Genomic DNA, 12,477 nt, shown 5'->3' on the forward strand with positions numbered 1-12,477 from the left:
CTTGACTATTTAAGTTACCAGAAGTGATGAGAGATTCACCTAAAGTAACCCCCATTCCTATAGAACTTGATAGGCTCACCGGTATTTGGTTGTTTCCATGACGTAATCTCAAGTAGTGATAACTTAAAAAGTCAAGGTTGGCACAATAGAACACCATCAAAGATGACAGACTCACTTGAGAGTAGCACTTCTCAGTGCCATGAAGGTAATGACACATGATGCACTTAAAATCGCTGATATGCAGGACACTGGAGATTTTAGCTACACCAACCTTAAGTTCAGACAAATCTGTGCACATCCCCAGGAAACATACTGAGGAGGTGATGTAGGGGATTTTAAACTTGTCCGTACTTTTGACTAGAAGTGAAAGGAAATAACCTCTTATTTTTGGTACTGCCCTGAGAATGAACTAGAAATATTGTTTTTTGTTGTAACAACTTTGTAGACCGTATTGCTTGTTGCAAACTATACCAATTATGTGGGGTTTTTTTATTTTTCAACACAGTCCTGTGAAACTGGGTTTAGTTTTTAGATATTCATTTACTCAAGTGTTCCCAATCAACTCAAAAGGAACTGGAATACACAGAACACAAATCTACAATCATTCTTTTATTAGATAAGGAAGAAATTTCACTAGTATTTACATAGTGCAAAAAGCTGTTATTACTCCAAAAATGAATAAAAATATAATTATCCTTCATACAGAAAAAACCTTCATGTTTTGTTTAATTAGGAAATACATGTTCCTATATAAGGATGAGAAGATTTAAATATTTTGTATCCCCCCCATTAGGAGCAAGGTGATGAGAACAAAGCACAAGTATACAGTACATGCTAGAAACATTTTAACAGTATTTTAGTACTGAAAAAAGAATAAAGCCAGCACATAAAAAAGGATGAAATACAGATAAAAAGAGCAAAAAGCAAGAGAGAACTATATCACAATATAAAATGTTACCCCTAGAAATTAATGTATATATTTTACAAAGCATGCCAATAATAAATGAGCACATTTTAAAATGAAGGACTTGTTGGCACTGCTAATGATATTGCCTGTTTATTGTACCTTATTTATTAATAATTTGAGTATACAGTCATTTATTTCTGGCTGAATTTGCCACACCATGTCTGAGAGGTACAATAATACTTTGCAGGATTACAATTCAGTAAACAATACCAGTAACACTTATGTGAACAAGAGACTGATGTCAAGTTAATTTAATTAGATTCATCCTCAACCAGCACAATCGTTATACACTTTAAGAAACGTATGCAATGTTACACTAATTCATTGACAATCAACATGTAAAAGGTTTAATATAAAAATTTGATCAAAGCCTCTTAGGATTTGTCTGTTTTACCTTTTACAGATACCTTCAACCCTTCACACTTTTTATTTTTAATAACTGCCAATGCAACTATAACGGAAAAATATGGAAGACTATGACAAAACGAACATTCAGACGTAATTTAACTATATACATACAACCTACTGAAATGGATCATTTCCAAATCACTAAATTATATAACATATGCATACTTCACAGAAATAATTAAAGGAGATTGTAAGAAAGGGTTATTTTCTACTGCACTGAGCTGTGATAGAGGTCCTGATACAGCACTAAGCGCCAATTTTCCCTTAAACGGCATTTGCACACCATGCTTAGGGCTGGTAGCAGTGAAGCACAAAGCCCTTTGTGGAGGTCAGATATCTACCGTCCAGCTGGAGTAGAAGGGGGTTCAAGGAGAGGCATACAGGTACATTTGTAAAAAGATTAGTTCATTTATTTTTCATTTAATTTTACATCCACTAACTTACACTGTAAGTAGTCACAGCTCTTTCCCTTTTCTGACATAGTTGCCAAAATAAGGAGGAAAATTGGTTGAAACCATAACCTAGCTAAATATTGCCACCTCTTAAGATCAAGAATTAATTGAACCTGTAGAGACAAAGAAAACACAAGCTGATTTTCTGATTTGAAATGTTACTGATCTGTGTCGCAGATTCACAATTCTATCATTTCTACAAGCAAGAGGACACTTGAAATATACAGGGTTAGGGTCTGTCATGTACCACTTCTATTTAAAATGACCTCAATCCTTACCCTTTGCATTTTCAAGACTTTATTTCTAGTGTAGGTATACTTTAGAAAATCTGTACAATAAAGAAATTGGAAAGTAACGTTTACAAGTGTTCCCATAGGTAATTTAAGAATGCTTACATCCTAGCACCTTACATTTATTTTTCAGATATTTAAATACAGACATTTATGAAAGGTGTAAAAAGTAGAATAACTAGCAAAACACATCTGAATTTTTTTTATTTTTACGGATTTTGAAAATTAGCTTTGTTGAAGCTTGTACTGACGTATTATGTACATGTGTTACATAATTTTCCTTTGTTGATCAATAGCTAGCATCCAACAAGCATGGTTGATAGACAAAGATAAATCGGTCAGCTTACATAAACCGCCTTCAAACCCATTTCAGGTTTTGATACAGATAAAAAAAACAAAACCATAACACGGTGCTACAGGAACCAATTACCAAAGGTTAGTCTAAGAGAGTCAGTCACATTTGGTAAAATATATATTTTAAAACTGATTGCCAATATTTGTTGTTCAGATCTGCTGAATAATGGCATAATGTTTATGGTATGGCATTGAGTAGAAAACACTTTTCTGTTTTTGGTATGGAAGCATGTCTGGTTAATAGGTTAATAATGCCTGTCAATAGCCTAGTTGTATTTGAAAATTATTTACCACTAGTTATATAAGAAGTGCGTATAAATCGAGAACCTAAATGGCTTTAGGGCCAATTATGGGAGATACTGCGGTTACATTTTTATAACATGACCACAAGACTATTTTAACATAACAATGACAACCTAAAATATAAAAATCATGACAGAGGTTAAAAGGGGACAGGATTTTTCAAAGTTGTATTAACAATAGACAATTACAATAAATTAACATTCAATGGGATCAAAAATAAACATATTGAAATGTTTGAATGGAGAAAAATCTCTAGATTTTTCATCATAAGGGAAATGCGCAGGTACTATAATATGTATTCTAAATTCCTCAGCGCTGCCAGACTCATATGATCAGACTGTTCCAACTAACAAACATATTGAGAGCTACACAAAACTGACAGTTAAAAACAAATAAAAAGGAAAAATATAGATGCCGCTCATTCATATTTTACCTATATATTATCTGATTACTTACCTAAAAGGAAACAGGAGTTGTGTATGGGGAATAGATTATTAGGTGCAGCCACATAATCAAACTAAAGTGTAAACATTTATATTTTAAGATGCAGAATTAAAAACACAAAACTCAATTTGTCAAACTATGAAGTCGCTTAATCACTAGTTATCTCCTAGCATGTAAGATGCAAACAGTAAACTGCAGGAATCTTACACTATGGAAGGACCATTGGTGTAGTGTGTGGGTGAGAAAACCTTATGTTCAATAAACAGAAAAAAAAAGCACCCTTTAGTGCTGAAGTACTGATATAGTAGCAAGGATGCAACTGAACAATTAACAAAGAATATTATTTCAATGAAATTAAATATAGATTAAACATTTAAACAGTGCAAAACATTGAGATGAAATAAGTATGGGGATGGCTGCAACTATCCCAATATTTAAGTTGTGTCAGTGGACCAATTCCTGAGTTTCTGGAGCAATGGGGCGTTTCTAATTTTTTGCATTTTTAGTATTTTGTTTTACTTAAAGTAGAGTTAGAGTTCTCTTTTAATAAAGACCTTCCATCACTTTGCTATCCATTTCTGGCAAGCTTTTCTGCTGTCCGTTCCTTGCAATCAGCAACTGCATCCACTTGTTCTGTGGACTCCACATCATCCTCCTCACTCTGCTCAATGTTATCTTCCTCTGGGCTATTCACAAGTTGCAGGGTTTCCATAGTTCGCTGGGTCTCTGACACCCAAGACTCTATCCTGCTGACTGATGTAGGCTCCTGATACGCATCCTCATCTTCCTCCTCCTCCTCGTCCTCATCATCCTCCAGCATTTCTGGCACCAAAGTGCTAGTTGTACTTATAATGGAAGAATTGAGGACGCCTCTACCACTCCCCCATGAACCAGTTTCAGTACTCTGCTGAGAAGCCCGTTCCAGCTTGTCATCTGGTTTTACCTCTTCTTTGTCAATAGGTGTTACCTTGCTGGGTTTCGAAACAGAGGTACTCACATCAATTGCGGTCAACAGTGGTTTATGGGCACTGCTTTTATCAGATTGGGAATTAGTTGTGTGCTCAGCAGCCATTGTCCTCACAGAACAGTCTTCAACACCATCAGATGTTTCTACCATGCTTCTCCAATTTGTTTCTGTGAAAACAATTAAAAATGCACAAAAACACATTAGGTAATAGTCAATAATCCGCATTATAAAATGCCAGTGCTTCCAGACCCGATTTAAAGTCCCTGAAACAGTAAAGTTTTGTGGATATCCTCCCAGAACCTCATGTGAAGCGATCAGTTAGATAGAATAAGAATTTATGCAGGAGGAGAACAACAAAAGATGAATCGGTGAGGAAATCATAGGATAGGCTTGGAGAGAATTCAGAAACACTATCAATAAAGATGCACATAAAATAAATGTAAAAAAGGATATGGTTTTGCCTAAGCAAATTAACATCAATATTCTGCTTCTGTTGAAGATCAAGTGGCTGAAATGGTTGAAATAAGGACATTTTCAGTGAGTATTAGAGGGTCGAACTTAGTGCTAAATTAGGAATCTCATATTCCAGACATATAGTGACACTCGTGTCTTACAAAAAAGCTGTAAGATGTCATTTGTAGCACTAACTTTTTGGCATAGGATGTCCAGTTTTCTCAAACAACATTTACTAAACAAACACTATGCTTGTTTTGAAAAAAAAAAAACATACATACATGCAACCTTCATTACACAGACAGGCCCAACATTCAGTAATTGTACAAACATTAATTACTCTGCTTACTTGGTTTATAGAATAGCACTTCTATAAACAACAAATATATTCATGGTACCATACATTTTACATTTGCTCTTAACAATGATTAAGAAGTGTTGAGCTGCTGCAAATGTATCATAATAGGTTTATAAATACAGAGATACAGTGTGGCTGTATGGAATGCTAATACAAGTACTAATAAAATAAATTTTTGGGGAAGGTCATATTTGACCTTCTATTTCGGGTCAAGTCAAGCCGATATATATTACATTGCATATGTAGGGTGATTTTGACATGCCATAGAATATTTTGCAAAGTTTTTATTTTTGGATATTTAATAAAATGTATTAAAAGGGCGCCATTTTTGTCTTTTGATGATTTTTGTCAAGCCCTGCAGATAAAAGGGTGCTTACAGGGCTTGAGGGACTTTTGACAAGGAAGTAGCTGAATATTGTGTATTACCAGAGTACGACTGTAGATGGCACTGTAGACGAATAAGCCAAGTACGGATAAAAGGCATTTTAGCCAGACTAGGATTGTCTGTCAGTGTGGAGCTATTTAAATAAACAGTGCTGGATCAGCCTGCTCCTCCCCCGCTCTCTCTCTAGACAACACCGAGATACACCTAAACACAAACCTGAGCAGGTGCCTGCAAGAAGTAAATGAGAACTCTTTCACTATAGACAGAAGTGAAGGATGTAGTTGACAAGGGGAGGGCACAGCAATTCCCACAACAGTGAAGCAAGAGTCAAAGTTTGAATTTGCGCCTTTGACTTTGTGGAACAAAGATTTCCTGCTTACAAAATAATTCTAAGCGACAAGATGCAAAAGTTTAGACCTGAAAACATGAGGAAAATGTTGGTATAGTAACATTGGTTTTGTTATAGCAATAGTTTCTATAGTTCCCAAAATCATTTGCATAGTAACTAAACCCTACATATGGGAAAATAGAAGAAAAAAAAAGTGAAATAATAGTGTCAGTAAATAACAGACTTACATTTTTGCTGCATAGACTGTTACAGTTGTGGCAGCTTGTTGCGCGCTTATTTTGGGCAATAGTTTTTGCATAATTTCCTATGTCTGACCATAACACTACATCGGTCACGTCATGGCAAAAACTCACCGTAGTCCTTCTCGTTGACTTCCGAAATAGGCTCAGAGATGACACTGCAGAATGAAATTGCGCTGGCTGCAGAGGGGTTGCGAGAGTGACCCATGTGGTGTGAAACCTTTTTAACATTCTTCAAAGCTTCCTCAGCTTGCTCCTGCTCCATAGATGCCACCATATCTTTATACGCCTTTCTGGCTTCTTCCGTCAGCGACACCAGGTTATTGAAAAAGCTCTAGAAAGAAATAGTCAGTCAATGTCAGCAGTGAACATGGCACCAGTAAAGTTTTATAACCTGGGAGTGATGCAGCGTGTTTGGTATTGCCATAAACATGCATGTGGCTTACACTAGTAAATAATTGGTAAGCAGGGATCTCCAGTTACTGAGCAGTGGTCAGAGCAACGCTGTACAAAGGGTTATGCACACAAGAGGATTGCACAGCGCTTTACTTCTCTTGATGCCAAATCTTGCTCCATTCACTCAAATAAGCAGAACACACGCTCACTTTCTGATCGCCAAACGACCACATTTCTGTGTAACTACATCAACATCCATTGTCAGCACCTTACAATTAGATCGAATGTAAGCAGCTCACAAGATGAATAATGAATGATTGCTTCAAACACACTACAATTTATAGAACCAATAGTCTCAGTACATGTGCATTGCAGGGCAGCTGTGACATGGTGTTTGGTATCCAACAACTGACGTGTCTCTCACCTAAAATACTATTGCTTTGTATGAAATTGTAAAATGAAAAACATGATTAGCAAAACATTTTATCATTATCTTCACTTGGAAGGTTCCAAAAATGAAATAATTCTTTAACAATTTGATTAACAATCGAATTGAAGGATTAAACTGGAAAGTGTGTGGCTAGATTTATTTTGGTCCAGTCTGCTTATCACTAATAAGCAGTAGATGATGTGTAGGCTAATAAGCTATCCATTGCAACAGTGACAGTGACAAGATATCTAAATTGAGCAACAAAAACAACAAATCTTTGATCATGGAAAAATACCTCCCAAATAAAATCATGATGCTCAGAGCACACTTCCCATATACAGATGTGTCCTCATACATCTAGCCTCAATACGCCACACAGCATGACTTGCCTGGCATGAGTGAGCCGGCTGGTCTCGCACTACTCTGCCAGCGTTTTGCCTTTTTTTTTTTTTTTTGGGCTGAAAACACATTTAATTCTGAATACGATGCAAGTAGGACGCACCAGCAGACTGTGGGGGTAATTCAGACCCGGTCGCAAGAACCGATGTGCTCACAACCGGGTCGATGGGTAGCCCTGTGCACGCGCAGCGGCTGCACTGCGTGTGCGCAAGCTCCGGAGCTAAAGAGAAACTCTCTCGCTCCGGAGCTCGCTACAAAAGGGGCGGCTGTCGATGTTGATGGATAGCTCGCCCTGTTTTGTTGGCGGGCTGGGGGGGTGGTTTCCAAAAAGGAACCCCTACCGTTTTGTGGGCGGCAGCATTGACATCAGCAGTGATGTCAGTGGGGAGCTTCCTGCTCGATCAGAGCAGGAAGCTCCCTGGGGCTTGCGAGTGCCCAGACCCAACCTTAGGGTCTCGTTGCAAGCCCCGATGGTCACGATGCTCTTGACCATCGCGACCATCAGCCTGGTCGGTCGCTAGAGCTGTGGGTGGTAACCCACAGCTTAGCAATCGACCAAGAGGCGGCACTACAAGATGCAAGTGGCCGCCCTCATTCAGAGCGACCCAGGATTATAATGATTAAAACCCTGGGTATTACAGGATTCAAAAAACACTATGGATTGGGATGATACTTATGGTCGGTTACGGTTGCGTAGCCCAGTCCTCTCAGGCTCTCCCGGCTACCCATGGAATAAAGGGGGAGTCCCATGATGCAGCTGCTATCAGTCTTTGATAGCCTGGAAGTGTTTTGTGCGGTGATGTGATCACTGCATGCCACCAGCCAATCAGTCACTGAGAGCAGCCGCATTACAGGACTCCAGCTCTTCTACTGTAGCTGGGCCTGGGAGAGGACCGGGAAGTGCTCCTGCCAATGACAGGTCCTTGAGAGGGGATGTAGTCCGGAAGCAGACGGTCGAAATCCCGACTGCCGTCTTCCAGACACTGTCCCGGTGTGGTACTAATGACAGCGTCGAAAAGTCGACGCCTGTCATTAACCAGACGCCGGAAGACAGAAGCCCAGCATACTGAACGAAGACAGCCGCGGGGGGGTTAGGTTTAGGGCTCCCGAGGGGACTTAGGGTCAGGCACCCCCCCCCAGGAGGGTTAGGCTAGGGAAAGGGGGGGTTAGGGTTAGACACCCCCAGGGGGAGGTTAGGGTTAGGCACCCCCCCGGGAGACTTAGGTTTAGGCTGCGGCGAAGGGGGGGGTTAGGTCTAGGCACTTACAGGGGGAGGTTAGGGTTAGGCACCCCTAAGGGAGGGTTAGGATTAGGGGGGGGGGGGGGGAATTAGGTTAGCGATACTTACCTTAGGACGATCGGGATTTTCACCCTTGCCGGGCAGCCGCTGTCTGGATTTGAGCCGCCGTCCATGCGTCCGGCGGTAATACTTACCACACCACTTGAGAGAAGCATTATGTGAATAAGGTAAGTGAAGGGGAGGAGGGAGAGGATGATATGTGGCACAGAGGGTGGGAGGTAGGATGGCAGAGAGGATAGGAAGGGGGTGATGGATGGCAGAAAGGACAGGAGGAGGGAGATGGATGGCAGAAAGGACAGGAGGAGGGAGATGGATGGCAGAAAGGACAGGAGATGGATGGGAGAGAGGAGAGGAGAGGGGGGTGGATGGCAGGGGTGAAGTAAAAATAAAAATATATTTAAAAATGTAATACTTTTATTGCCCCTTTTTCCTTTAATCTAAAACCCGAAATCTCGAGATTACAACACTATTTTGGGACTGGAATCCCTACTCCCGAGTCACACTTACTTTCCACTCCTCACAATTATGAACATAATGATTTCAAATCAGACAATGGGCTAGTAGAACGGTTGATTTGGGGCTAAATGACCAATAACTGCTCGCAGTATGAAGGGATATAAATAAGTGTAGCAGCAGTTTTATTGCCCATGCACTATGAAGATGTGTTTGTGGACAGCAGACTAGCTTTACAATCAAGTGTAGCCTCATATTATGTAGTTATAGATAAGAAATTATTCACAATCCAGAACCAATAAAAGTGAAAAAAATCCTCATTAAAGAGATTTAATGCATTCAGGCATCATTTTATGTAAGCACATAACATTTCATCATAAACATGTTAAAAAATACAGTACATTTTCCATCTCACCTCGGCACCAGAGAAGCTGAAGATACCCACAACACTGACAGGCACCAATTTGTTTACACAGCGCCCCAGCGCTTTCCGTCCCAGTGCGAACACAAAGGGGATTTCTTGCTCCCTGGCCATAGCTATAACATTATACAGCGCCTCATCCAGTCCACCTGTGGGAAAGCACAGCAAATCCTCAGTCTACTAAAGAGTCTGCAATACTTCTCCCTATTGGCACATAATGAGAAATGATAATCACAACGCAATTTTTAATTTATTTGAAAACTCTGCTGCATAGTGGATTATTGCCCATGTACATATAGGTCCCAATACTGAGATGCGCACAACTTTCCATGCGGCCAATTGGGGAGTTTTGTTGCTCCATGTAAATGCATCCCGGGCTGCATACACGTCTCCCAAAAGAATGCACAAGTCACTGTAGCAAAGATCTCAGCCGTTTCTCTGTGGAAGTGAAATGGGCATTTCTGGGTGGCAACTGGGCAGCAACCATGCAATCTCTCACACGTTACACACTATTGTGAGTTGTGCATAAGCCTTCTGGACACCATATTCAGAAGGATCTCCTGCACTCAGCACGGGGTTGGTGTAAGTGTCAATAATAGTGATGCCGGCTGCTCTCGTGTACTGCGTACTAGGACATGTGTATAGATGCATTAGCACTCACTTTGCTATCCATATGCACTCAACCCGTGGCTCAGAATCAGGCCCATAGCTTCTATGTATGTATGAGATGCACTAGATTTGTGGAAAGGAACCATCGCCTTTATACTTCCCTCGGTGAAAGCTCGGCGACACACAGAACTATACCCTGTCCAAGTACAGTGTTAAAAGGAGCCTATTCCAAATTTTGCAATTGGTCTGGAAAGCCCTGGCCGTTCAACTTTAATACCAAATAAAAATCTAAATATTATTTAAAAAAAAATAAAAACCCTAGCAAAGTAGAACAAACCTTTTGACTGTATTTTCTCACAGTTTGGAGAAATAATAACACACTTTATCTTATTTAACTTCATATGCTTGGTGACTTCTCGCAGACCCATAACAAGTCTCCTCTTTAACTTGGCTTTTGTGGAGTCTTTTGTGTACTCTTGCTCTTGGAAACTGACCAGTTCTTGCAGTAACACAGTCACACATTCATCAATTTCCTTACTTAGGACTTGATTGCAATACCTGGTAAGCAAGGGAAGGAAAGAAGTGTGTGAAAAGAGAACTACATTTTCGAATGTAATATCTAAACAGAAATATATATATATATCTACAGTCAGGTCCATAAATATTGGGACATTGACAGAATTTTCATATTTTGGACTCTAGTCACCACCACAATGGCTTTGAAATGAAACAAACAAGATGTGCTTTAACTGCAGACTTAAAAAGTGGGAGGCACATATAGAAACCGTTGTAATTCCTACACCGTTCACCTGATTTGGATGTAATTACCCTCAAATTAAATCTGAAAGTCTGCAGTTAAAGCACATCTTGTTTGTTTCATTTCAAAGCCATTGTGGTGGTGAATAGAGGCCAAAATATGAAAATTCTGTCAATGTCCCAATATTTATGCACCTGTCTGTATATAAATGCAGTGGTTTGCAAAAGTATTCAAGCCCCTAAAAAATTAACAGATTGGACGCCTAAACCTAGGGGCATCTTCTCTCCAGCAATAACAAGCCATCTAGATTAAGATGCTGCCGTCTAGCTTAAGACGCTGCCAACTAGTAGCGGGGAAGAGTCTTAAGCTAGGCGGCTTGTTATTGCCAGGGTGAAGATTCCAACAGGTCCAGGCTGCCGTCTAGTTTAAGACGCTGCCCGCTAGCAGTGGGGCAGCGTCTCAAGCTAGATGGCTTGTTATTGCCAGGGAGAAGATACTCCCAGGTCCAGGCTGCCGTGTAGCTTAAGACGCTGCCGAGACAGCGTCTTAAGCTAGATGGCTTGTTACTGCCGAGGTGAAGATGCCCCCAGGTCCAGGCGACCAGAAATAGCGGGAGCACAGGGAGGGGGTGTCCAGCAGAGCATGGGTGTGCCCAGCAATTAGGGACAAGGGCTGCAGGCTGGATGTTGGGGTTTGTATTGCCAGGAGCGCTTGCAGGGATGTAAGGGCTGGCTGGGACCTGTAATGCCACGGTTGAATGTAGCGGCAGGGGATGTGCTATTAGCGGGGCAGCATCTTGGATGTATCCATTTTTGTATTGTCTAACGTGTCGATCATTTATTTGTCGATCTATTAACTGTCGACCTATTTAGTTTCAATCTAGGACTCGTCGATCTTAGATATGTCTATCTATTAACTGTCGAACTATTCGTGTGTCAAACTTGGACTCTTTCATATGTCGATCTATTAACTGTTAACCTATTTAGTTTTGATCTTTTATTATATCTATCAAGTTTGTTGTCGATCTTCATATTGTCGGTATGCTATGTTTCGATCATATGTAGTGTCGATCTCATGTCTGTGTCGATCTCGTGTTTGTCGATATAGAGGTGCGGCAGATCTATAGTTTGTCGACCTCGATAGATGGTGGTCGATGTATGTATTGTCAATCTAACTGAGGTCGATCAGACAACCGGATGCCAATTTAACCGCAGCAATTAATTTTCTCCCAAAAAAATATTGCTTTTTATCATTTTTCCACACATACAAATATGCATATAACATCCATTTGACACAATTTAAGAACCCCCAAATACTTTTATTAGGGCCACTAATACACTTCTAAATTGATATCCTATGCCAGTTACCTATTTTAAGGGGTACAGACAGATTTCCCCAAATCCACCTGTACTTTTCACAGGATACTCCACAAACAGTTTTCACATGACTTGTAATTGGATAGTGCAAAAAAACGGGAGCTGACATAGACAAAAGACGTGAAAATATCACACCAAAACACACAAACTGTGCGAAAACTTCTCCGATGTTAACTTTTCGCTTTATCGCGTCGAATTTAATTCCCCCTCAGTATGCTGCAACTTCCCCATTTGGCGTCATCTCTTCTAGGCATTGCCTATTCCAGCCAGGGTAACCTATGTAGCGCGCCAAAGATGGCTGTCTCATCTGGTACCTCTTTTGGGTGTGTGATGCAACCTGTGGAATTTATTACCCAAAACGGCTGCA

The 12,477-nt window shown here is 40.3% G+C and overlaps 1 protein-coding gene across 1 annotated transcript in view; it reads right to left on the reverse strand.

Annotated features, from left to right (window-relative positions):
• Window positions 1-622: 622 nt before the first annotated feature.
• SECISBP2L (SECIS binding protein 2 like) overlaps window positions 623-12,477 on the reverse strand; it is a 71,101-nt gene continuing 59,246 nt past the window's right edge. The window contains exons 15-18 of the mRNA XM_088472800.1: window positions 10,315-10,535; window positions 9,363-9,517; window positions 6,084-6,303; window positions 623-4,352 (exon numbers count right to left, since the gene is read on the reverse strand). Of these exons, the coding sequence (XP_088328926.1) occupies window positions 3,787-4,352; window positions 6,084-6,303; window positions 9,363-9,517; window positions 10,315-10,535 (1,162 nt within the window). The 3' untranslated portion in view covers window positions 623-3,786. The remainder of the gene's footprint in view (window positions 4,353-6,083; window positions 6,304-9,362; window positions 9,518-10,314; window positions 10,536-12,477) is intronic.

The sequence above is a fragment of the Taudactylus pleione genome, unplaced genomic scaffold, assembly GCF_031769625.1.
Source record: "Taudactylus pleione unplaced genomic scaffold, aTauple2 ptg000129l, whole genome shotgun sequence".
In the NCBI taxonomy this organism is placed as follows: domain Eukaryota; kingdom Metazoa; phylum Chordata; class Amphibia; order Anura; family Myobatrachidae; genus Taudactylus; species Taudactylus pleione.